At 39.0% G+C, this 27772-nt stretch overlaps 1 protein-coding gene across 2 annotated transcripts; it reads left to right on the top strand.

The window, feature by feature from the left end:
* Positions 1-978: 978 nt before the first annotated feature.
* Positions 979-27712, top strand: MAN2B2 (mannosidase alpha class 2B member 2). Of its 2 annotated transcripts, none has more exons than XM_085577652.1 (19): positions 979-1151; positions 3490-3636; positions 7406-7511; positions 9826-9998; positions 11227-11342; positions 12297-12474; positions 13688-13886; positions 16380-16570; positions 17292-17478; positions 18313-18446; positions 19477-19733; positions 21654-21845; positions 23566-23818; positions 23924-24034; positions 24149-24341; positions 25003-25152; positions 25507-25619; positions 26477-26594; positions 27480-27712. In XM_085577652.1, exons 1-19 carry the CDS (start codon positions 1020-1022, stop codon positions 27572-27574), a joined length of 3045 nt encoding a protein of 1014 aa, XP_085433778.1. In that variant the 5' UTR covers positions 979-1019; the 3' UTR covers positions 27575-27712. The 2 variants fall into 2 exon arrangements, with proteins under 2 accessions (XP_085433778.1, XP_021406359.1); XM_021550684.4 differs by having other exon boundaries at positions 25000-25152.
* Positions 27713-27772: the final 60 nt, after the last annotated feature.

Below are 27772 nucleotides of genomic sequence, written 5' to 3'. Positions count from 1 at the left end.
ATCCTTTTTTACAGGTGTCTTGAGTATTGAGGTGGTTTAATTTGCACTAGGAGCCAGCTAGTCTGGCAGATGGACACTACTAAGCTATTTGTGATTGTTTCCTTCAATCACAGAGTGATGACTGGTTTAACTAGGTTTGGGATGTAATGCGTAATGCTAAATCCATACCAAACTTGAAGGTGGGAGCAGTTACCCTTCTCCATGTGATGTTCTATACTTTTGCACTGTTGGAAATGAGCGAGGACTTTGATATGACATTTTGTGTCATTTCAGAATTGCATTGTTGTTAAAAGTATGTGATTTAGTCAAACTAAAACTTAAGGAAAGTAGTTGATCTATACTATAGTGTATGTTTTTTAAAGAATCCAAGTTTAAAGAAATATAGTTTTATGTGTTTTGGCTTTCTATGTCACAATGATTTAATAGGCAGAAAGTGGTGCATCTGCTTACAAAAAAACTTCTGAGGAGACTGGACTACACTATGCGACAATATTTTTTGTTTGGGTTTGGATTTTTTCCTTTTTCACTAGGACTTTATGCAGTTCAAACAGAAGTGTTTACCTTTCCAGTCCTCAGCACAGGGTCCACCTGTTCCTAGCAGGAATCAGAAGGTCAACCACATAAAATTTAACCCTTCTTCAATTCCAAAACTTCAGAGATGCAGACAATAAGCCGTAATGAAGTACCATACCACGAAACAAAATTTCCTTTCAATTCAAAGGAAAACAAGAAATATTTATAGATGTCCAAGATGCAGAACTCAGCTTCTCCCCGAGCAGCCCAGCGTTACCCAAATTCCAGATACCCGAACTGGGTCCGGAATTCCCGCACAGGGGCGGCGCTTTCCGCCCGCCGCGCACCCGCAGCGCCGCTCGGGGCGCGGGCGGAGTCACCCCTCGGGCCTCGGAGCCTCCCGCTCCCCAGGAGACTCCTGCCCCTTCTTTTATTTATTTATTTGATTCCGGGCGGGGAGGCGGTGCCGCGGGACGCGGAAGTGCGGCGGGAGCGCCGCAGCGGCCATGGCTGCCCCGCGCATCCCGCTGCTCCCGCTGCTCCCGCTGCTCGCCCTCCTGCCGCGGGCCGGCGGCGAGCTGCGCGCCTTCGTGGTGGCCCACAGCCACATGGACGTCGGCTGGATTTACACGGTGCAGGTCGGCGGGGGCGCCGCACGGGCGGGGGAGGATGGCTGCGGCCGGGGCTGAGCCCGCAGGCAGGGCTGCCCGGAGCCGTGTAACGGGGCCGGGCGCGCCGCCGGCTCCCGGGGCGCGCCGCCGGCTCCCGGGGCGCGCCGCCGGCTCCCGGGGCGCGCCGCCGGCTCCCGGGGCGCGCCGCCGGCTCCCGGGGCGCGCCGCCGGCTCCCGGGGCGCGCCGCCGGCTCCCGGGGCGCGCCGCCGGCGGAGGCAGGCGCAGATCTTGGCCCGTGCAGCTCCTGCGCCGTGTCCGGCCTGGTGTGTCCGCCATCCCCCGGTGTTTCGGGATCCTCCGTCGGAGGAGGCGTGCTCAGCCTAGGAGCCCTGCCCTTGAGCTGTGGGTTTGTGTGTGCCTGTGTTCAGCAGGATACTCCTGATGGGGTTTTTTCTAAGGAAAGGCTTAATTCTGTGTGATGGAGCTTTGCTTATGTGGCAGATTTTCATGGTCTTTATGTTTATCTTGTTACAAAGCCAAAACCCCAGGGAAACCTTCTGTCATTTCTTAAGAGAGGAGAGCAAGATCCCAGGTCCTCGATGGCTGGGGTGAGGTTGGAGCCTAGCCTCTGAAGTACAGTAGCAAACTAATTTTTGCTAAATACATGAAATGAAGAGCAAAATTAGTCAGGTGGGGCCTGATACCTTTTACATTTGTTAGTCAATATCCTAATCCTGAATTCTTCTTTGTTACTATGAATTGTTTTCATTTGTGTGAAAGATGCTGCGAATACTTTACTCACTAGATTGAAATGGCATTAGGCCTAACTAATAAAAAAGAGCTAGCGTCTCACCCACTATTTCTGCTGTGCATGTATTTTGTCTCCCCTTTTTAGGAAAGATTAATTAATTTCTTCTCTAATACTTCAAACTCATACTTGGAAATTGCATAAGAGAGCACAAACCTGAAACTTCAAATCCTTAGTTAAAATTTCACATTGTTTTAAGTATCTAATAATCTGGATTTCAAAAAGCTCTTATGAACCAATGGGAAAACAATTGAGGAAGAAATTATTTACATAAAGCCATTCCTCCAACACTCAAATGTTTTTCTTTTTCTAGTGGTATGAGCATTTTTACAAAGGTGTGTTTGTGTTTTGGAAAGCAAGGGGCTAGGAAAAGTTAATTTCTGATTTGGATTACCTCATCTCCTTGTTTCAAATGGTAATTTTCATGTAGGAAATTTACCTAAATTGAAGCTCTGCATTCATGTTTTACATATGTCCATTGTTTTTTCAATTGGGAGAGATGTGTGTGTCAACCACTTTAGGATGTACATTTTGTGGTGAGTGTTCTTAAGTACCAGTAGTTTAACTAGATAAGTGTTATATGGTTAGTGTAGAATAACTGTCCAATAACATGCAGATAACTTTGTTACAAGGAAAGACAGACATCTGAGAAAATTCTAGGATGTTGGCTGTTGTCTTTAGACATTCTCAATCCCTTTAAAATTAAGTAAAAGATGGCAGACTGGATCTGGTCAACAAAAGTTGTTCTGGTCGAGGTAAGTGTGCAAAAGGTATCTCTTTGTGTGCACAACTTCAAAATTAACATGGTGTTGTTAATTTGATACCATGTCATAGGATATAACACTGTGGTAGATTATTTGATGGGCACAGCTGTCATATTTGCATTGCAATAAAAGTCCATAGGCCTCATTCTGGAATAGAGGTAGTTCTAGGAGCAAGATAGGGTAGATGCATAAAATCTCACACGTTCTGTGTCAACAGTTGAACTCATTCTAAGATTCGTTTACCAGCTTGGTTTTACTCTCTTCTAAAACATCAAGCAAAATGGAGTTATTTTTCATAATAGTATAATTTGCAGTAGGTGCATCACTGCATTGTACTGGTAATGCACAGCACAGCATCATACTCAGTCTGAAGGAGCAATTCTGGTAATTCAGGCCGTCAAAACAAGGGCTGGAATGGGAGAATGAAGTGTGCATGTGGGCCTTTAACTATGTTGGTGCACAATATTATCATTCATGGCATCAGTGATTTAAGGTGAGGAGTGAGGAATGGGATAAGCTGTTCTGAGGATGTATAAAAGAAAGCCTATATTGGTGCTGGTCTTGGGAGAAGCTGCACCTTGATCTAGTCAGGTCCCCAGTCAGGAAGATGTTTTCTGAAGCAGAAGGGCCAAAGGCTGTATGTAGACAGATCTCAATCTTTCTTAGGGTACAAAGGAAGCATGCAACAAATGTGAGTTTTTTGGTATCCCTCTTTTCAAGCCCAATGAGTGCTTAAAACAGCCCTTTTAATTTAGATAAAACAGAGCTTATTTGCCTTTTTTTTCCTTTCAGGAAAGTATGCACGCTTATGCAGCAAATGTCTACACTACCGTTATAGAAGAGCTAATGAAAGGAAAACAGCGCAAATTTATTGCGGTGGAGCAGGAATTCTTTCGACTCTGGTGGGATATGGTAGCCACAGATACACAGAAGCAGCAGGTAAATTGCACTAGAGCCATGCTTCCTACTAACAAAGAATTCTCACTCTTTTCAGGGGATAAATGGGGGCAAAGTACTGCACCATTTGCTTTTTACCCAGGTCTAGTGTAAGCTGCCTCTAAATCTAGTACTTAAAGGACCTTAACTCTAAAGGCAATTGCAAGAGGTTAAACCCCAGCTATAGATTAGAGCAGTAGGAGGTAGTAACCTTTGCACTGAAGATTTTTTACACTTCTTGTTTTGTTGGCAACTTGCTTATCTGGGGGCATGCTACTTTTAAGATGTGGGTGAACCTGAAACGGCCGCACCAATATCCATTAAAACATCTGACACCTATCACTGCTCACAAGATGGAACTTTTTGTTCTTTCCTGTTAAGTACTGCTCAAAAACCTGCCTTGTGTAAGCACACATAGTACAGCAGTGACTACATTTAATGGCAGTGATTGTGGAGTTTTATTTGTCACTTCTTCTTTCCTCTGAAATGAAACAAACATGCTGAATCAAAGACTGACAGGCTAGCAGCTGGTTGTTTATTTTGGATCCTAAAACCAAAGGGTGTGCAGGTGCAACTTCCCATGGGTGGTGCAACTTCCCATGGGTACTTAGAACTCCATGGTCTGTTTTGTTACCAGGTCCGGATAACAGTTGTTTACATTTCAGTTTGTTTAAAGTTTTGGATGTGCAAAAAACACACCTTGTCTGTTTTTTTTTCACATAGTTCTTCACTATTCTGAATCTTCCGTTATGTTCCAAATTCAAATAACAACCTGTGCACAGCTGATCTTTGCAGGAGAGATTTTGCTGGGTTTAGGCAGTTTGCAGTTTTTGTGGGGGCACATAGTTGCCTTTTGTAGGACAATTTTCTTGTAGATTTGTTAAATTAGAAAACTGTACTGTAAGTGGGGATGAAAATAGCATAGGAACTGCTTCATAGAAGGATAAGAAAGTCCTCCAACTCTCAAAGGTAAGCTGATCTTATTTCAAGTATGTTCTGCTGATATAACTCAAATGCAAAGTCAAGGCCCATGTTTCTAGTATCTATTACTGCTATTGTGTGGAATCCAGAAGAATAATGTGCATCATGTTTGACCTTGGTAGTGCAAAATTTAGTACCTATGATTCAGGCTTTAGTTTCTTAGCCTAATTATTTGTAATTGTTGCTTTTATGCATTGTATAGCCAGTTCTCTAGTTATTTTATAATTTCTTCTCTCAAAATTAAAATGTTTATAACTAAATTTCTCTTAAACCTGTGTGTCTAACGTTGAAACTCCAATTTCCAGATAAATTATCTGTTTTTAACATTAGCAGGTCACAAATATTGGTCCCTGAAATTAGGTCACTCTGGTTACTGCCCTGCTTTTTCCACTTGAGCTCTAGCATTAATGATTTTCTGTGGCATAGGCACTCTGGTTTTAATTTTCCTTTTTTTTTTTTTTTTTTGTCATTTAGTGGTTTACTTGGAATACAGGATGTAATTCTAGTTTGTTTTGAAGTGTCTGCTTTGTATTGGAACAATAGCATTAAAAACTAGTAAAAGGTACAGCCTGGGTGTTACAGTTGAGACGGTCACAATACACAGCAACACACTCCATTTTCAGAAGGCTTCAAATTGTTTTTATTATAGTATGCATGCTTTTTATACATCTTACAAAACTCATAAATTCACACTTTACTCATTGGTCACCAAAGACAAACAAGGTGCTTATTGGAACAGACAGTTGCAGTTTTCTATTATTTATCCTTCTTTCTTTCTTGGTTTCTATGTCAGTGACTTTGTTAGAAAATTCTTTCAGGAGTAGACATGGATCCTCCTATCAAACTTCTGTCTGGCTCACAGAATTTGCTGTAAAACCTCTTCCAAACAAGAAAATATGTAAGGGTGATATGTACTGCAGCAGTATTCAGCCAGATGGGAACCTTGTTGTTCTTAGCATGTTATTTACACTGAATTTTCTTGTGTGAACCCTTCCTACCTCCTTACTGTGGGTTGATGTCTGGGTGCTTTAACTATGGGAAAGAAAGATGTGTAGCCACTTCTGTCTGGTTTGTAGGTGTGAGTTGATGGTAGTATGGTCCCAAGGATCACAGATAACGTTCTAACACTATAGCATCCTGGTGCTTATAGTACTACTGCTTCTGTTTCCTTCATTCCTCCTTCCTTTTTCTTCTGATCAGAAAAAGTGCTTGTCTTTACAGATACTGTTTTCTTTTATTTTTTTGGGGAGACAGAAGATTGGACATTACTTAAATTGCTTGAATTATTTTTCTTGTGTTTCCAGCCTCTCAATGGTTACACAAAACTTACATTAAAAAAACAATTCTGTGGCCCCAGGTTTGGATCAGAGGTGTATTTTGGACATCCGTCCAAATGGAGAATAATAATTACAGATTTTTTTCATGTAGGTCAGGGCCAGTTCTGTGCTGACACCAGATATCAGTTATCTGGTCTCCCAGCATGCTAATCAGTCACCACAGTCGGCTGGAACTAATTTAGGAATGCTGAGCCCTGAAGCGTTTTCACAACATTGTGAAGGAGAGAAATGATTATAATCAAAATTGACAATCTGGCATCCTATCTGAGTAGACACTGAAGGTTCCTGGGAAAATAAACATAATAGCTCTAAAAATGGCATCCTACATGACAGATTTAAAAAAAATATGTTGAGGGTTAGAATACGTATAAACTTTAATTATAGGAAGTTTGAGATATCTCTGAATTTCTGAAGTAACTAAAATAAAACCAGAAGACTCCTAACACTTTTAGAAAGGGACATAGACTTCCTTCCTCCCTCCAAACCCCACCTCCCCACTTCATCCAGCATTTGCAGAAGGCTGTACTTGTCAGCATACCTGTTGTTTCTAGGAGCTGAAATTAAACTCCCCCTTGCCCCCCAAGAAAAAGCAACCCAACCCCTCCCCCCTCCCCCCCCCCCAAAAAAAAGCCAGCACCAGGGCAGGTTGTAATATATATACATTTTTTAAACTAGGAAAAAGAGCAGACATTAAGGTTAGCAGTGGGTTATTCAGGCAGGCAAACCTGTAGAATAACTATTTCTTAATAAAGCATTCTGTCAGTCACAAGTTGAGCAACTTTTCTGTGCCCCAAAGGCAAGATAGATGCATAGGGTGTAGAAGAGAGATGTTTGTGACCATGGTGGGATGGCTCTGTCTGTCTCTCTCCTGAATCCCACAGATCTAGTTTCCAGCTAAAATCCTGGGAGTCTGCATATATTACTGCTTGCCTGGGGCTCCATAACTGCTTGCAAGGAATTGCATATTGCTCCCTCATCCAGCCACCAAGTGCCTTCCCTAAGCCAAGCTGGATGCAGCAGGAAGATTTTGGGAGAAGCATTACTATCTTCTGTTTTAATCCAGCCCTAGATGTCTTGAGGCAGGATTACAGGCTGCTGCCAGTGCAGTGTCTGGTGTTCAGACAGTATAAAAAGGCACAATAACAGCACTACTGAGAAACACCAAAAGGTCAGTGTCTACCTGGCATCCTTTGTTCCTGTTACCAGGTTTCAGTGTAAGCTGGATAAATCAGTGCACTGTGCAGCACATTGAAATACTTTTTTTTCTCTGTCATTCTCTTCTAGATAGCCTCAGTACAGACAGCCCTGTATCTCACTTTTATCTCACTTTTTGTCCTAGATGCCTTCTTGACAAATGCTGTGTCTAGGTAATGTGCTGTGATATCAAATGAATTTGCAACCTTCCTGGATAAGACTGAAATGATGCTTTTGTTCTGTGTCTTTTAATATCATAGGTCCATCATTTGCTTCAGGAGGGACAACTGGAATTTGTCATTGGAGGGCAAGTGATGCATGATGAGGCTGTGACACTAATTGATGATCAGATTTTACAGTTGACGGGTATGCATATTTGCATTTAACTTTTATTTTTCATTGTAATGACCTTGGAGGTTTTGTTTGGTTTTCGTTTTTTTCCACTCCAAAATTGCTATTAATTTCTGACTTCTTAAGAGCTAATTAAAGCATTTCTTATTTTTTTACTGGCTAGTGTGTTATTCACATAAAAATCGTTGCTTAAACAAAACCCATTAGTTTTGACAGTAGGCACAAAGGTTACCAAAAGCTGGTTTGTCAGGTATAAACTTGCTTGGAGCAGAAGCCTTTTTTGTGTGTGTGTGTGTGTGTGTGTGTGTGTGTGTGTGTTTGAGAGCAAAGTCCCTGGGGAGATAGTTACGGTGAAATTGAGGGTATGAAACACTCCTCAAGAAAATACCTGGTAGCAATTCAAAGTGCAGGGAAGTTGTTTAAGCAAGGTCTTCTGCAGAATGGGGCACAGGGAATATCACTGAGGTCAGCTAAAATTAGTTGAAAGACTTCCTTGATGAAGAAACCCCCATTTGTAATCATTATCATTTTCCCTTAGAAAGAGGTGCATATTTCCAAGAGATGCACTGTTTGCCATTTTAATCTTCTAACATTTGTATGTTACACCTGTCCATCTGGTGGTTTAAAGAGTCGTGTAGTACATGGGTTTGTTTGGATTGGTCAGTGCAAACAGAAAAAGGATAACTGATGCCACCACTGTGCTAGAGATGTCTGCTTTATGCCACGAGGGAGGGGATGTGTTAGCACCAGCTGCCATGGCTGATGGAAACTCTGCCTGTGCTTCTACATAGGCCAGTAAAGGGACAGAAAACACTTCTGTTATTTTCTGCATCTGACTGCCCAGTACCAGTGGCCTTGTTCTTTCTTGTCAGTGTTTATCAGGAGCACAGGATTAGCATCTGCTTCTGTACCTCGGTACACTCTGGTCAAGAGGAGCAGGAGACATAAACTTTTTTTTTCTCTTATCTTACTCCCATGTTTAAAGACTGCTTTATGGGCTTAGAGCACTGTACTTAGGACTTCTCCAAATACATTACTAAAATGGTTGAAGAGTTCTTTTGTTAACCACAGCTTTTCTATTCATTGTAGTTAGCTGAAAAAACATATTATTTCTAATTTAACATTTTGTTCTGTGTAAACATAACCTTTATTTTAAAAAAAAATCAAGTTTAGTAGATAATAAACAGGAACAAAAGTATTAACATATTTTTAAAATTCTCATTTGTTTGTCTTGAACCCTCTATTCACTTTGAGTACATAAAAGAAAATTGACTGTGTGGAGTTGTAGTTGAGACAACAAAGCCACTGCAGACATTTGTGGTCTAGATTTTATGTCTTCTCTTGTCTGTCCTGAATTCCAGTGTTTTGGAGGAGCCTAGAAAACCCTGTTTCAAATATGTCTCTATCAAAATACTGAAACACATTGTGAATATTTTAGCTAAGGAAGACATTAACCATGGGGAAGATGAAGTGAAGAGAGGCTTGAAGCCTCACTTACTCCAATGTGATATTAAAATTTGAAATAAAGTTATTCCAGAGAAGATATGAATGTATTTTCAGATAGTTCTGAGCATAATTCTGTAACTAGGAAATAATGATCTGCAGGTTTTTTTCTTTTTTTTCTTCTTCTTTTTTTTTTTTTTTTTTTTAATGATGAGTATCCAAGTGCAATATACCTGAGCTCCAGATAAAACCTGCTGCTTTCCTGATAGTTTTACTTTGATTCAAATGATTTTTCTGGGTTCATGCTATTGTCTGGGCTTTCCCAGTTTGGGGGTTTCTTTCTTCAAACTCATTTCTATATTAGTAACATTAGTTGTAAATAACATCAAGTATCAAGTTCACTATTAACCTTTGGCTTTTTCTTTTCATATGACTGATAATCATATTCATGCTAGTTTTGTTTAGTGGATATTCCCTGTCCCTTTGCCATTAATATGAGACTAAAATTTTCTGAGAATGGGTTTTATGTTTTTTAAGCAAACTTAAACTAAACTCCAGGTTGTTGTTTTCATGCAGATTCCAACCTGGGTATTAGCCTTAACCTAGTCTGTTGCTATGTACTTTTTCTGAGACCTGTCTCTAATAATAATTTCTTTTTGTTATAGTCTTGTATAATGTTAGGAAGTTACACTTGGCATAACAATATAAACACTATCAGTATGAAACTATTTGGTTTGAATCATTAAATTCCCAAACCTTTGAATGCTTTGGCAAACAGCAACAAGAAGTTATCCTTCAAGTGCTTACCTGTATCACAATATACCAGTGAAACTTATGAAATTAAGTTTTAGAAGTGTTCCTAACCTAAACAAATTTTGCCTTGCAGAAGGTCATGGGTTTTTGTATGAAACTTTTGGCTTCAGGCCTCAGTTTTCTTGGCATGTTGATCCTTTTGGAGCTTCAGCTACAACACCAACTCTTTTTGCTCTGGCTGGTTTCAATGCTCATCTTATTTCTCGCATTGACTATGATCTGAAGGCTGACATGCAGAAAAACAAGGTAAAAATACCCTTAGGAATGAAACCATTGCTGGCCTCTACTTACAGTAATCTAAACCATGACATTAAGATAAGAATCTCTGTCATCTGGGCAAGAAAATGTAGGTATTTCTTGTTTAAATGGGACATTCTGGTGGCATGAGGTGAGCACATATTAAATCTGTGTTATATGGTCAGTTAATGTCTTCATGACTTGTGGTCAGTGATAAAATGCAGTCTAGCCTGAAGAAGACAAAAAATGTGGGCAAATGGGCAAGTCTAAATGGACACTGAATTAGGAGTGTTTGAAGCAGAGACATCTAGGAGTTCTAGCTTTCCCTGAGAATCTTGCTTTATGTGAGCAGTTTTAAAGTGTAACCTTTGGGCACAGTGTTGTCAGGCTCGGAACATTTATTTGTGCCTGTAAAATTAATGATACAGTTAAAGTGGCAGCTAGTCATGGTTTTGCTGAATTCAGGTTTTCTTTCCTGTTCTGCCTTCTCTTGCACAGTGTCCCGTACACAATAAATGCTTTTCATATCACTGTGTTGGACTCTGATCTGTCATGAGTTTTACTCACTACATTATGTGAAAATAAGGGGTTTTCACCACTGTGTTCTGGGCACTAGGCAGTTTTTATGAATCTTGGGTAAAACTCACGTGTCTCTGAAGAAGACATGTTGAATTTAGTGAAGCCTGGACCCACCACCTTGTGTTTACAATGATTTGCATTTCTTCCTTTTTGTTAAAATCTTTTATGACCTTTTGATCTTTGCCTGGCTAGTTGGTTTTTTTCTGATCCTCAACAGTCTGAAGGCTTCCAAAACAGTAAAATTCTACATCAGTAGAATTTAAACATTAACATCAGTTAAACATTGATTTCCACTCCCAGTCAGGCTACATCTGGATCTTTTCTAGCTTATAGGTGTTCAGCTTCCATTGAAACAACCCAGGTATAATGGGTGTGATAAGCCAGGCTTATCTCTGGATTTTAGTGTGCTGGCAGCATGCTGCCTCCTCTCATTCTGCATCAATTCTGATGGAAAGAGGCCCTGATGTGGCCTCCTGTATATAGTGTGGGACCTTGCCTGGGGTACCATTGGCACTGGATCTTCAGAAAAACCACTTGCAAGTATTAGAAGTGGTGGAAGGGAAGATGGGAACTCTGAATTCTTAAGTTGTTAATTATGTACTTCTGTGAATGTCATAAAGGGTAATGGTTTCTTACTTTTTGTTTGTTTGTTTTTCAGAAGCTTCAGTTTGTGTGGCAGGGCTCTCCTTCTTTATCTGCAAGACAGGAGATCTTCACCCATGTTATGGATCAGTACAGCTACTGTACTCCATCACATTTACCTTTTTCAAACAGGTCCAAAGATTTCCCAAATATGAAGAAATATTGGTCACTTCTGAGGGTTTATATTATTGGGGTTTAAGCATTTTCTTTGACTGTTTTCTTTCAAAAGTATCCTACTGCTTTCTCTTGACCTGTGGTAGGTCAAGGAGATGTCTAGACTCTGTAGATCTGAGTAAGGATTATTAGCTTTCCACCATAATAAATGAAGTTTGCTCACTACCTAACAGTTGAATTCTCAGAAGTGACACTTGGTACTGACAAGCATTAAAAATACCTCTAAATATTTACAGATTTGCTTTCTTACACCAGGAGGCTTTCATCTACTTATAATACAGTGATTTACAATGTCAGTCCTTATTTAAAAAAATAGAATAAAAATGTGAAGCAAATTAATTACTGTAAATAGAAAATATCCAAAGCAGGACTGGGTCTATTTTCTCTGCCTGGAAGATTTGAAAGCTCCAGGAGGCTCAGTAGGGACTTGGCTATTGCTAATTGATTTTCTATGGGAGATTTTCAGCATTATCTTGAGCTGAGATTGTATCTATTGTCCATGTATAAACTAAAGCAACAAAAAATTGCCGTTTATTTTGTGAAGAAATTTAATAACTTTTGAAAAAATTATTTTGCTTACTGGCTTATCCAGTAAAACACTCTTTGAAAATCAAGTCTACTTGGGAGATCATCCTCATTGTTACAAAGCTTGCTGGTTTGTCCTATGGTTTCTTTGTTCTGTGCCAGCAAGCAGCAGGGACTTGAAAAGTTACACAGTGTTGAAAGAAAATTGGAGACTCTTCCCCATACCTCCACCCCCAAATAAATACTTAAACCTAAATAGTAGTAACGAATATAAATTTATTTCTTTTTTTTGCCTCTTATTCCCATTTTTATACCAGCACCTTTTGATGTGTTTTTCCCAGCTGAGTAAATCCCGTTCACAGCTTACTGCTTTCTGCTTCTACTCAGGTCGGGATTTTTTTGGAATGGATTTGCAACTTTCCCAGATCCACCAAAAGATGGTGTTTATCCAAACATGAGTCTCCCTGTTACAGATGCTAACCTCCACCTGTATGCACAAACCATGGTGGCAAACATCAAGGAGAGAGCAGCCTGGTTCCGGACAGGGGAGGTCTTGTGGCCATGGGTAAGTGCCTGGTCAGTGTTTGCTTTACAAGAGACAGCTACACACCAGAGTGCAAGTGGATGGTTCTTGCTGCAGTAAGTGCTGCAGAAACGCTGGTACAAACCACATGGCATGAAATGTTTTTCTAATAATTGTGGTCCAAATGACTGACTAGTATAATATAAAATTTCCTTGTATAGCCTGCCAGTTGTCTATCAAGTCTTCCACCCTATTCAAGATAGGAAAAAAGTGACAAAGCTGTAAAGATAACCTATTGCATAACTATATATTACAGTATTGCTTCCTTTTTTACCCCTTGCTTTTTCTATTTAAATTATCTCCTTTTTTAACTGCTTAGCTCAACAAAACTCGGTGTTAACAAAATTATAGCATTATAGGAAAGAAGGTATACATGGTCTTTCCTAACAGAGGTATAATCATTTTCTTTGTATTTTAGATAGAACCATAAGCAAACTTTATCCCAGCTTGGTCACCCGAACACTTTCTTCAGCAAATGCTGTGTTAATTACATCCTACACGTACACATAGCACTGATGTGCTCTTGCTATTTTCAAGTCCTTAGGAAATAATAACTTTGCCTAAACTGAATGTACAGTCTGGTTTCTAATTTTGATGGATGCTGTAGGTCTCGTAATTACAATATTAAAGGATTATGTGTGTTCTTTATGGGCTATTTCACCACAATGTCTGTTGTTACAAAGAAAAACTTTTTCTGACTGATGAGTCACCAATTCGTTTTTCTCCTTTGTTTATGACACTTGCTAATATTGAATTTATTATTTTTGTAGAAAATAAGAAGTAGAATATAACACTCTGTAGTTGTGCTATAGTGAAAATTGTGCTGGAATGGGGAGAAATTTTTAATTGTACAGATAAATCCCTAACATCTAGATGCAAACCCACAGTTTTGCAGTAATGTAAGAAAACTTATGGGTTTCTGTGCTTGTGATAATCGTATGTAAAGAAATAGAGAGTAGTTCTAAAACTCATGCTTTTTCATTATATTTTCATGATTACAGACAATCTGTGCAGGTAACCCTGCCTAGTCTTGATAGTTTTGTAAGTAATACCAGTTATATGGGCAGTCAAAATCAAAAGAAATACCCATGGAACATAAACTAGAAATTATGCACCAATGGAACATAAACAAAAAATTATCCTCCTTAATTATGTGACCCAAAGTGATTTGGCTGTTCTGCATTTGGAATTTCAGGGCTGTGACAAGCAGTTCTTTAATGCATCTGTTCAGTACTCTAACATGGACCTGTTGGTGGATTACATTAACAAGCATTCTGCTGAGTTTGGAGTGACTGTCCAGTACGCCACTGTCAGTGAATACTTCCAAGCAGTTTATAGCAGGAATCTTACATGGGAAATTCGGGACTCTCAAGACTTTCTTCCATATTCAACAGGTAATTAAGTTCACAGCCACCTAATGTCGGCCTCAAATGTGCATATGTAAAATTTTAATAAGGGAAAATGAGCAATAAAGAAGAAAAATGCCTTCTGATAAGATTTGTTCACTCTATGAGGTGTCATCAACAGATGAGTTGATCCCAACTTAATTGTGTAAAAAAAAAGTGAGTGTGGCCAAATAGAACAATGTCCCATTTTTACTGTTTAAAAGAACTGGATTATACATAGCTTAGACCAGAGGTGGAAGATGTGATGTGGAGTGATGTATGAATGTTTGGAGAAGCTACAGGTAGCCAAGGGGCTGAGACAATCTGAAAGCTCTTGGGGTAGTTCTGTGTTACTACAGTGGGATGGGGGTTCTCACAGTGAAACAGCTGATGTTGAGGATTTGGTGTCCACACTCTTAAGTAATTGCAGGAAATATATAATCTGGTCATATAGACTTGAATACCCATTAATGTTTGTTGCATCCATCAGGAATCCAGTTAGTGAGCTCCAAATCCAATCTTTTCTATAAAGCAAAGCATACTAGGTAAGGATGACCTGATCCAAACAAAATAGTAATGTAGATGAACCCCTAAAGTCTTCTGTAGGAGAAAGTCTTGCCTTTTTCATTAAAGAAAACACTTTGAAATTCTGAGGTGGGAAAGAATTCTCTTACAATTGAAGTCTAAACAAGTAAAAATATGGTCAGTATTTCTGAAATTTTGTAATACAGTGTTAGAGAAATTCTTTGCTGCTCCTTGTTGCTTACTTGCATCTTACATGCTGCACTGACTTAGCTTTTTAAGCAGAGATGAAAAGTACTAGAAAAAGACAAAAAACATCATGCCATACCCAGCATCCCTTTAATTCTTTTCCCCAATAAATTTACCCTTTTAGACCTCATATCAAAGTATGCCGAGAGAAGACACAGCCAATTTCTCAATTTCTAAACTCATTAATTTATTTTATTGCCTGTTTTATTATTAAAATACCATTCATTTCATTAAAACACCTTTCTTTGTAATTGTAGCTACCACTGCTTCATCACATTTTTTGGCTGTGTACATATATTTCAGGCTGTTCTGTAATGTGTCTGTTAACTTTTCAATGAATAAAAATAACCATTGCTTCCTGTGAATCGTGGCATGGACTGATCCCTGACTCCCTCACCTCCCTCCAGGGATCATACCTAACAACTTACTGATAAAAGCATTGCCAGTTCTAACCACTAATATCTTTTTACATCTGGCCTCTTTCCTTTATCTTTTGGCATAATTGTCCTGCAGGATTCAATTGCTATTGGCTTGCATAATAGCAGCACCTTCAGTATTCCAAGTGGGTGCCCACACAGAGATGTAGTTTTTTCCCCCGAATGACTTTCTGTGCCTTGCAATTGCAGTATAGATTTTAGTGCACTTTCTCCCACATGCTGTTTTGCTTCTTGATGATTAATCCTCTCTTATTCTTGCTATGCCCTTTTTTTGTGAGTCACTTATTCAGCTCAGTGTCACTTATGATATATGGAAACTCAAGTTTTAAGTCCCAGATAAGCATTTCCTTCTACCCTGCTTTCATTGTCCTGTGCTGATACGTATGTATGGTGCTTCTGCTTGTAACATTTAAAGCTAAAATTGAATTGATTCTATTGAAACTTCCAGCACCTTTTGGTCCAAAAATAATTTATCCTGGAGGTTTTTGAGCAAAATATCCTATTTTCTAACTGTTGCCTTTGATCTTGGGCTGATAGCAGATTATTATATTTGCATGTATGCTCTTGGGAAAACACTTTCTGCAACTTCTTTTTGGAAAACCTATTTATCACTAATGTATTTTAAAAGAAATTGCCCCCAAACAAACAAACAAGAAACAAAACAAAAAACAAAACAACAAACACGTACTCCCACCCCTAAGGAGAGTTTTGAAGGTTTTAAAAACAAATTGTGTTCCCAGTTCATTCTGTAGGCTACTGAAACACTAACACAAACAGAATGTTGAAATACTTTCTTGTAACCACTTGAGGGCATCTTTTGATGTAGTTTGAGGTGCTGCAGTAGTTTGAAGTCATCACATCACTATTTCTACTCCAGTTTGAAGAAATTAAATTTAAGCTAAATCCCTTTGACTGAAAGGTTGAAATTTAGGGTGTGTGTATCAAGCAATTACCAAAGATTTACTAACAACTAATTATAATATATGGTTCAGTGAAACTTCGAAAATTATTTTGTGCAGATCCACAAGGAAGAAATTTCCATAAACACAGGTTAACTTGGTTGGTACTGGCTTTGTATCAAACTTGCATGTTACTAGGCCTGTAGGAGAGATGATAGCTTTACAAAATGCATGTTCCTGGCTGAGTTTCTTTGTAGGCTTTATGACCTTTCTACTTGCTGGCTGCTGTATAAATCCCCAGTAGGATTCATGTAAGGAGCTGAACAGTAGTAGTAGTAGAAGAAGAATAAATTAAGTGGTATTTTGATGTATTGGATCTATTCCACTCTAAACAGAGCCATTCCAAGCATGGACTGGGTTTTATACTTCTCGGAGCACATTAAAAGGAATTGCAAGGAGAGCAAGTTCACTGCTTTATGCTGGAGAGTCCTTTTTCACACAGTATGTCCAGAAACACCCAGAAGGTTCTATTTGCAAATGTAAAGCCTTAAAGCAACTTCAGAGTCTTAGATGGGCAGTTTCAGAGGTAAAGATTGATTTATTTTCTACTTTGAATGAAAATGTTTATTTTCCAAATGAAAAGTTTGCATGAGCATTTCACCTGGAGTGTGTCAAAATTGCTTTTATATTTTTGGAAATAATTTTGCCCCTTTTGCAAGTCATAAGTAAAAATAAAGCAATTTTTCAAAAAACTGCCTTGAAACATGACTTCAGCCCCTTAACCATACATCATGGTTACTGGTAAATGTTTTCTTCAACTGGTGAGAGTATGTGGTTTCAAACTTTGCATATGAAATTCCTTTTCTTAGTGTTAGTTTTGTTATTTACAAAATTGTTCTTAAAAGTAAATAAAAACCAAAGAAAAATTGAACTAATTGAAAACTACTGATAATCTCTACTTCTGCTAGTTAGAACAGGAAGGACAGATTTGTTTCTTCAAAGTTCAGCAGCTGTGATTAACCTTGTATCATTAACCATTTGTCGGCCTCATGCTTTTGCTGTCAATAATTATTTTGTCTGATAAGGTAATGACCAAATCTAAGTATTAAGTGAAAAACCTGTCTTGTTACAGTATATTTGCTCCATTCTTGGCTTTGGTAACTTGTTGGTTTTTCCCTCTGAATATAGCTGCCATCCCTTCTTGTTTTGAGTTGTGTGTCAGAAGTTTAGTTGACTATTACGTTAATACAAATGCAAACCTGAAGTTGTCATCCTGTTGCACTTTTCAAATTACTTCTCAATACAAGGTCCAGCACCACGATGGTATAACAGGCACAGAGTCTCCCAAGGTGAGGGACATGTACATGAATAACTTGGTGTATGGAATGTTCAACGTAAAGAAGCTAATGGCTTCCATAATCTTCGATATCAACAACGCAAAGAAGAATGGAGAGGTCTATTCTTCTGTTTACACTAAAAGCTCAGGAAAACCAGGTACCTTTTGCACAGCTTTTCCAATTTTCAAACTACCTTATGAAAGATATCATGTTTTCCTCCAGTACAACATATTATGTATATCTAAGTTCCGTGAAAATCATATTTGCCTTATAAGACCCAGGATTTCTCAGCTGGTGTTAGACAGAACTCTACCTCAGTGCACATGTTAGACCTGGCTCTCAGATTCAGACTTCAAGTATAGAACAAGGGGAGGAAGAGGTGCTGATCAGAGCAGTCACTAAAGTAACTTTACTCTGCAGCAGAGCATTACATGATAAGGAGCACAGTCAGAGTCAAGAAATGTTCTTGCTATAACGTATGCCAGCTTGTGTAAAAAATGTAAAAGTATTTTTAAGAAGTCTGTTCTAAAGACTTTACACTTCCTTTTATCTTGACTTTGGAAACTTTTTAAACTGTCAGATGTAAGCAGTGCCGTGGGCTGTGCAACAGACCGATTTGGATTTTTACAGGGCTGTTTTTAAATTAGGCTTCTCATTTGATCTTCTGTATAACTCTGATAAAGTTAATATTGCATAACAATGATTGTAAGCAGCTTATCTTCACATGATGCATTTACATTCAACTCAGGTGTCATTTTCTGAATACATGGTCTTTTTTGATTGGGCAGAGAATAGAAGAATAAAGCAGAAGAAGTTTTAATGAAGGACTATAAAATGCTTTCCTGTTTTCAATCATGAAGTTTTACTGCAGGGTTTTGTGTTAAAATTTTGTAAGATAGCTGTACCTAGGCAGATTTCTTAAATACATTTTAATACCATATTTTAAAAATACATAATGTAGTGACTGCAAGTTTTGTTTGCTTGCACAAAGGTGCTGCAGACGTTGACCTGTATGTCGTTGTCTATAACCCACTGGCATGGAACATCACTACCTTTGTCACAGTTTCTGTCAGCAGTGGGTCAATGAGTGTATATGATGAACTAGGATATTCTGTGCCAGCACAGGTACTTCAACTTTGTTTATTTTTGTTACTTTTTTCCTCGCTTGTCAGTTTTCTTTAACTAGATTCTGCCTCCTGTGGAAGTGGCATTTTCCCACTTGTCCTTCAGCTGTTGTTTTTACTTGCCTGTTGTCTCAACAGAGAGACTTTTTTCACTCTCCAAAAGGACTTGCTACTCCTGTAGCGTGTTTGGTTTGTCCTTTGCATGTCTGCTGTCTGTGACCTGGTTCTTCTTACCTTATTTTTCTTTCTGTAAAAAACACTGTTTCAAATAAATCCTTTTATGTTGAAGCACTGCCTTACAATTGACAGCCCTGTTTGTACAACTGACAGAGTGACTTGGAGAGGGAGAAGAAGAGAATTAAGAAATGTAGGTCTTAGAAATTGGTGTCAGTCAGCTGCCATTTGATGTTTCATCCTGTCATGGCCAAGCTCCAGGACACAGCCAGCTGTTCCATGGGAGGGAAGAAAGTGGCCTCAAGTGAGAGCTAGCACTGGCCCTTCTCAGGAGCAGAATGCATCATCATCAGTGGGTTAATAAATCTCCAGGAATGCTTCCTGCACACAAAGCCTGAAGAGGCCTGACACAATCCCAGATGCTCCCCTCTGTCCCTGAGATGGCAGATAGCTCAGCAGATTCTGCCAGCTGCATGGTTTCTGTGACCTGTGGCTGACGACTGTGACCATGCATGGAGGCACACTGTAGTCAGGTGGTGAGGCACAGCAGCTATCCCCTGTTCCTGTTCTTGGGATGGCATAAGAGCACACTGCCTTTTTCTGGAAACCATCAGTCTCTTTGGGTTGGCACATGGTCATGCTTCACTAGCAAGGCTCAGCTTAATCCAAGTTCACCAGGCTCCCAATTAAAAGCAGCATGGATCTCCATTATAATTTAGAATTATAAGAATGGCATGTTTAAAATCTTATTAAAGTAGAAGCTAATTTTTATAATTTAGGGCTTAGAACACATGAAGGTAATTGCCTTGCTAATTAATTTTCAGTAATGAAGCATTTTTGTGTATGCTAATGTACAGGTTCAAAGCTCTGTGGAATCCCCATCTACCTATGATCTGTATATTCTCGTTGCAATAAGTGGTCTGAGCTACAGAAAATACAGTATTAAACCCTTGGATGGTAAGCAGTCTGCCTTTATTGGGAGCTCAACCAAGTACAAGCGGAGGGATTTGACTCGTGCAGGGCAGCAAAGGCAGCAGTTGTTTCCTGTGGTTAACAGCTGCTACCAGATCGTGTTTGATCAAAACACAAACCTGATGCACAGCATTACAGACAGGTGAGATTGCCTGCTTGTTTCAATAACGTTTTAGATTTTTAAAAACACTTTATAAAAATAAGTCCAAAAATTTGTATTATGTGTCTTAATTCCAAGACTCAACAAAATGTTCTTTATGGTCTTTAAATTTTTTTTTTATCCCCACTTCACATGCCCTCTTTTACAGGACACCTTAACACTAGCAGAGGCAAGATTCCATACTAATTCTGTGTTGCCCTGTTCAACTTTGCAGTTGGTCTGAGATGACATCACAGTAATAACCAGTATATCAGCAGAGTTTCAGTGTACTTTAGAACAAAAGAGGGTTATGAATGTGCATTTTTATTTAAAATTACTAAGAAGCACATACACTGTGGCTGCACAATGAGTCTTAAGTGATAAAGTAAGAGCTTACTTATACTAAGCAGTGTTTTGGAAGTCCCATATCACTCTTTCTGTGGTAGAAAGCTACAAAACAGTTTGAAAGGAAACTTTTAACTAAGGAATTTCCATTTAATCAGGTAGAAAAAAAATGCAAGAATTATCAAGATTTAGGTGAAATTTGAGGTTTTCAGGTGGCCTTTCTCAGCTGATGCAAATTGGCCCAATTTCTTCAGGTTCAGTGCAGTTGTGCTGCATTTTGCCTGCTCCGGTTCAGATTGTCACCTATTATATACTGATGGAATATTTGATCCCTTTGCCACTGGCATGGTGATGGCTAGATCTCTTTCACCTTTGCAGTTTTGTTCATAATTCTGCCTCCTAAAGCAAGAACTTGTTGTCCAATATCACTAAAATCAGCTTTAGAAGTATAGCTGGACCTTAACTAAGAGCCATGGAGTAAGTATTTTCTCAGAGTGCCTCCAGATCATAACTGCCTCCAGATCTATGAGAAATACAGTGTGGAAGAACAAAAATATAAACGTAGATTCCAGTTTTCTCCATCCTATTCTGGCAGGCAGCAAGAGCTGGAATTCAGCATGCAGGGTAAATGCAATATTCACTTTGTTCACAAGCCTTGAGACAAGCTCAAAATGCTTGAGTTTCAGAAAGTTTGTAGTGGGATAATGGGAAAGAATGAGGCCTCAAAGGTCAGAATGGGAGGAAAGGTTGAAAAATTTGGGATCTTCAATTGGGAAGCCTTTTATGTTCAACTGCAGCAGTTAGAACTTCTAGATCCTGCCCCTGGACTAAAAATGCCTCATAAGAGAAGTAGTAGAAAACACTTGGATAGTCTCCTCAGTTATTACAAATTGTGGGTGGCTATATTAACATAAAACGTTTAGCAGTATAAATTTATATGCTAGATTAAGTGATTTTTCCTGTTTTCACAGCAAGTTGACAAAGGCAGATCAGGTAGCAGAGAGCAGCATCTTAAATTGCTTTCATATGACTTTCTAAAAATTGTGATAATAAATTATGAATAGCTAAACTGTAAGCTTTAGTGGAGAGAGGAGGAAATACAGTAGGCAGTGATTACAAATGTTGCTATCCTGTTGATTGTATTGTTACCAGTGTTGGACATGGAAACTTGCATCATGCTGATTTTACCAAGCTATAAAGTTCAATGAACCTAATTATTCATTGGAGCAGTGCTCTTGTGAAATGGGTAGTTTTAATCCTGTCACAGCTCTGGCATCAAAACAATGAGGCAATGATGTTTAATGAGATGATGTTTAATCTTAAGATGTTTCTCTTCTACAAAAATAGAAAATTATAAGAAATTCCATTTGCTTACAAACTGACATATATCTTAATGGGAAGCACTTTAATTCTTTGCTGTCCTCATTTACTCAGTCTCACAAAATGAACCCATTGTGAAGAACCAGTTTTTTGTCCTTACATTTCCAGCCTCATTCCTGTTGCTGTTCAGCTTTGAATTTATCATGTACAAAATGTGTTTGTAAGTTATGTATTTTTTACTCTTCTGTGGATTCTCAGGGAGACTAACCAGACTGTCCAGTTCACCCAGGAGTTCCTTGAGTACCATGTAAATGGAGACACAAAGAAAGGACCTATTTCAGATAACTACTTATTTGCTCCAAATGCTTCAGCTGTTCCAGTATCAAAAGCAGTGGGGTTGGAAGTGATGTCTGGAAATTTGATGACAGAGATCCGGCAGTATTTCTACAGGTACAGCACCATTACAGTTTCACTGGAATGTTTGGATATGTATTAGGTTACTTCTGTACAATTGCTTCTAAATAGTGAGCTCTTGTGTATTTGTACTGTTTAGGATTTAGACAAAAGAGCTGTCTTACATCTGCCGAATGTACTGCTGAGGAAGCACCTCTTGTAAATCATAGAATCATAGAACTGTTGGTGTTAGAAGGACTGTAAAGAGCCAGTTCCAAACCCCCTGTAGGGACACCTTCCACTAGACCAGGTTGCTCAAAGTCCCATCCAACCTTCAGGGCCAGAGCCAGAGCTTCCAGGGATGGAGCATCCACAATTTCTCTGCAACAGTGTCTTCCTACCCTCAGAGCAAGGAATTTATTCCTAACATCATATCTAAACCTGCTCTTTTTAAATTAAAAGCCGTTTCCCCTTGTCCTATCACTACATGCCCTTGTCAAAAGTACCTCTCCAGCTCTCTTGTAAGTCCCCTTCAGGTACTGGAAGGCTGCCCCAAGGTCTCTCCAGAGCCTTCTCTTCTCCAGGCTGAACAATCTTAAACTGTCTTCATAGGAGACATGCTCAGCCCTCTGATCACCTTTGTAGCCCTCCTCTGGGCTCATTCCAGCAGGTCCTTGTGTGTCCCACGTTGAGGCCCTAGAGCTGGATGCATTTCTGTGGCTGGGGTTGCATGAAGGGGAAGCAGAGGGGCAGAAAGCCCCCCTTGACCTGCTGGCTGTGCTGCTGTGGAGGCAGCCCAGGACAGGTTGGGGTTACTGGGCTGTGAGCACACATTTGCCAGCTGATGTTGAGTTTCTTATTAACCAACACCCCCAATTCCTTCTCCTCAGGGCTGCTCTGCAGCCCTGCTCTGCCCAGCCTGTTTGTGCTTGGGATTGCCCTGACACAGGTGCAGGACCTTGCACTTGGTCGTGCTGAACTTCATGATGCTCACATGGGCCCACTTCTGGAGCACATATTGCTGCAGGAGGGAGGGAGGGATGTGGAGATTGTTTAGGGTGATCCTCTGTGGTACATTTTTTACTGCAACTTCTGTTGAGAAACTGGTTCTGTACAGCTCCATGAATATTGCAGCTTATATCTTACATGGATGAAAGTTGGATGTAATGATGCATTTTCATAACTGTGAATATCCTGAAAACAAATTAGAGAAAGGAGAAAATTATACTTTATAAGGTCACTCTGACCCCTGATGAACTAACTATTCTCTGTGATAAAATTATATCAGTCTGTAAACCCTTCACCCCCTTTTATATCTGGTTGTTTGGCTGAAGTCTTTTGCTTTACATGGCATTGATCAAGGATTGTATTTGAAAAGGACCTTTGGAAAGTAGTATGGAATTCTTACACCAAAGTTGATGTCATGCAGATTGAAAAAATGCATGTATTCTGTACAATGTAAATATGTTGCTTAGAGAGTCATAATAATTTTTAAATTTATTGTTAATTTTGAGAAAAACAGAGCTTTTGTCATCAAATGAGGAATCCTCCTGACATTTGTAATGTGAAGGAAACTTACAGGATATCGCTTACTCTGGTTGAATATCTGTATATTTAAAAGTTAAATTGAAATTAAAAATAATTGTACATTAAATAAATAGAAAATGTGCAGGAAAGTTGTCTGTGTAGGATGACATCATGACTGCCTTGCAAGTTTTATCATAACAGTCAAGTGTTCCACCTTATAAACTCTGCATCCTTCCTCTCATTTTTATAGCAATGTTACTTCTCAGGACTATATATATGCAGTGTACACCAGGCTGTATTCAGTACCAGAAGGCTACGATGGGAAGCTGCTTTGCCATAGGATAGAGCAGGAATACAGTGTTGGGCCTTTGGAATTAAATCGTGAAGCTGTTCTAAGAACAAGCACGAATTTGAACACCAGACAACTTCTCTACACTGACAACAATGGGTATCAGATGCAGAAAAGACCATTTGAGGCATATGTGAATAACACAGTGGCTCGGGTAGGCACAAATGTGGAATCCAAAGTCAGTTGTGTCTTATCTTTGCTCTCTGTTACCGTTTCCTGTGTTAATATTATCTCTGCATGGTTTGCTGTGTGTTTACAGAACTATTACCCTATGGTCCAGACTGCCTACATTGAAGATGATACCACAAGGCTGATGCTGCTTGCAGAAAGAGCTCATGGTGTATCAAGTCAAGGGAATGGACAAGTTGAGGTAAAGTATAAATTTTTATTTATTTTTCTATGTGGGCATAATTTCATGGCTGCTGATAATGTAAGTAAGGCCTGATGGCTGATTCCTGTTGTGACATTTACTTTCCCAATACAGGTGATGCTACACAGGAGACTATGGAACAACCTTGAGTATGACCTGAATAACAATCTCACTTTGAATGACTCTTCAGTGGTTCGCCCTGTCATTTGGCTTATTTTAGGAACCAAGGCTGTCACCAATACTTTGTATCGGACAAGTGGACTGGCATTAGAGCACAGGCCAGTGGTAATGTTTGGAGCATTATCAGGTAATTATTCAGCTTCCTATGCTACCTTTAGCATATGAATGGCTTGTTTATGTTGCTTTGATTTATGCTGTTGAGTTTTTAAATGCAGACTTCAAGCCTCCTTTGAGGCACAGTTAGTATATAGTGAATTAGGAGACAGATTTAAAGCCTGCTAATTACTTTGCATTAATTTCAAACATGGATATTATCCAAGTATATGAAGTGTTTCTCTTGTTATACAATTATCTCTACTTGCAGAGGAAAATAAATTTTAAAGCATCTAATGAGAACAAAATGTTCACACAGGGAATTAGTAGGTAGGTAGTGCACCATATATCAGCTTCCTGGATGCTGAGTCCTTAATGACCATTTTTGGATTATTTTTTTAAAATATATTTGCTCACCTTACCAACTAAAACTGAATCCTGGTAGTGAAATATCAATTTCAAACTGAAGTGAAATTTGTTTTATGGAAAGCTCTGATACACTTTTCTAGCAGCTAAAATCATGCTGCTTTCTGCTTAGTATCTTGGAAGGCCTTGGAGAAGAAAGCATATATTTACTTTGCCTGTGCCTTGTTAGAATAAGCAAAAAAGCCCTTTACCCTTCCACAGTGCCCTAGCCAGGCTTATGTGTGTGATGGATGTTTAATGTTGGTTTTGTTTTATTTTGCATGGAGGAGATAAACCAAAGCTACCCAGACAACATCAGCAGAATTCAGTCCATGATTTGCCTGTAACTGTGCCACCTAATCTTCATCTCCAGACTCTGAGCATTCCAGGGTGGAGGTACAGCTCTAATCATGCAGAGCAGGTCCGCAGCATCCGCATGGGTAGGTGCCTTCCAAAAGGTGGCTGGATCTTGCACTTAAATAAGCTGATTTTCTTTTTTTCTCTCTTCTGTGGCTAGTATTTTTATTTATTCGAAGTGTTAAATTCCTCAACCAAGGAAGTTAATTGTGCTGTATTATTTCTCTGCTCAAGTAATAAAATATGTCTCCTGTTTGTCATGCCTGTTAGTGATATTCCTTTCAAAGTGGGAGCTGGGTATTTCCTGATATTAGTCCTCTTGCTAACGTTAAAAAATAGGAACTAAGTTCAAATTATGAGAGTTGAAAGTTTCAAAAAAAGTTTAAAGATTTTAATTTTAAAGTAAGAAAATCTATGCATTTTGATCTCTTTTGAAGGTGAACAGAAGCAAGGTGATGCAGATTTCAGTCGTGTCCTGCTAAGAATTAGACACTTGTATGAAGTTGGAGAGGATCCTGTGCTGTCTCAGCCTGTGATGGTAGATCTAAAGGTAAATCTAACCCTTCAAGACAGAACACCAAGTAAGGTGCTGTTATTCCAGAGAGAAATGGTTCTGGAATGCCACATCCCGTGTGCTATAAAGTACACAAAGATGGATACAAATGTATTACTAGAACTTTAGCTCAGAGGGAAGTGAGCTTTTTTTTTCTTACCTGGCTGTGCAACACAGGAGCCATTACTTCAGATGAAGCCATTACTTCACACATAGGCACAGCATGAAGATCTGCTAAATATGGTTCTGCTGAGCTGTTGGTAATGTAACACTTCCTGCAGTGCCCCTTCTCTGCAGTGCAGAGAGTAGGATTCAGTTTTGTTGCTTCTGTAGTTATTGAAAATTGTACCTATAATTAATGAATCTTGGACAGGGTTAAAGGGAAAACTTTTTTACGATTATTTTTCTACAATTTATTTCTGTGAGTTGTTCAAATTTTGTCACCTCCATCATGTACTCACTTTTTTCAGTTTCATGTTTATTTGATCTTTCCTATGGAAATAGATTACTTTATACTCCATGGCAGCAGTTTATTATTTTAATTGTCATGACAGAAACATGGGCAACAATGTGTAGGATTCTTTGTTTTAGTAAAAAGTTTCAGCCCTTTTAATAGACTCTGTAGTGCAATGCAGAGGAAGCTTTCAGCACCTCAGCTTTTTAGTTTGAAGCCTGGTGAATCTGTATTTGCCCTTTTGCTGCATGACCTTGCAGATTTTTAAAGTCTCTGTTCCAATTAACAGGCCAATGCTAGAGTTGAAAAATCTATCTGGTCTTACTCTGTACTAGGCTGGTGAGTTGATACTATTGTCTGTGAACCCTCATTTGATCCCTGGTGTTCTCTTTACTCACAGTCTTTGCTAAAGGGATTGGGCTCGGTGATGGCAGTGGAAGAGCGATCCCTCACAGGCACCTGGGATGTGAACACTTTGGAGCGGTGGAAATGGAAGACTGCACAATATCCAGGCAAAAGTAGGTGGAATAAGGTGGTTGGTGTCCACATTGTTGTTGACAATTAAAGCTTGATGATCAGTCTACTTTAAAATATTTTTTTAAATTGCAAGATTAGAAATGCATTGTTGTTTCGCATGACAGACCTGGTACCTGTCACAGCCTGCAGGTAGGAATATTTAGCTAAGATTCCCTGCAAGTACCAGACTGTTGTATTTATCTGATAGCTTGTTTAGCCTAGAAATGTTAAAAAGCTTGGAATCTTTCTGGAGTTTTCTTTGTCCAGATAGAAGTGTCTACTTTATGAATTCACACTTGTAATACAGATTGATTTTGTCAGATGCTGATGAGTTGTGTTTATCTAAATTTAAGCCTGTGCTGCAGAAAAACACAGCTGCAGTTAAAAATCTCTGCTGTAATCAGCTTAGAGGACTCTATGGATATGATTCAAGTTAGGGCTGACACTCAGATCCAATGCTGTGGGTGACCTCATTTTATTTTTCATTCCCATTAGTTGCTTGGACAATGCCCTTACTTTCACTTCATACATATTGTGCCTTGTAAAAAGCTTGCAGAGGTTTTGGAATGGGCTAGGTGAGAGTTTACGGCTCTATTTGACCTGCAGCTTGGAGCTTGCTTGCTCTTTATTCATGATGAAGAAAAGATGCATGGAGAGTCATTGTACATTTTCTGTGTGAGTCAGTGTATGAAAAGAAGTGAAATTATATATTTTAATATTATGAGTGGGTACATCTTAGGTTCTATACTCCTTTGAGTTTTAGGGAGGAGAATCTGCTCAAACTCCAGCTTTTAGGGAAGGGATGAGTTAAAACTGATAGGATAGAATAACATGTCCATTTGAGTAAAGCTGCTTTAATAAATTACCAATGCTTTTGTGTTTTACAGGATTCTTCAACAGCACAGAGACCTCAGAAGACTTTATAGTAACTGTTCATCCAAAGGAAATAAGGACTTTCTTTGTATACTTTCAGGTTCAGTAATATTTGATGATATATTTCAGGTGACTAGGTAACATCTTTGAAATTTTGTTTCAAGATACAAGAGGTGATCTTGAAAGACATCCTACTGCTGTTAATGAAAGAAAAATTAATTTTGGAATAAACTTTGAGTTTAATTGAGTTATTAGCCTCAGCTGTGTTTTTGTTGGTTAATTATTTACAACTTTTCTTTTCTGAAAC

Source organism: Lonchura striata, chromosome 4, assembly GCF_050655825.1.
Source record: "Lonchura striata isolate lonStrDom1 chromosome 4, ASM5065582v1, whole genome shotgun sequence".
Classification (NCBI taxonomy): Eukaryota; Metazoa; Chordata; class Aves; order Passeriformes; family Estrildidae; genus Lonchura; species Lonchura striata.
This window is presented reverse-complemented; position numbering and strand designations above follow the sequence as displayed.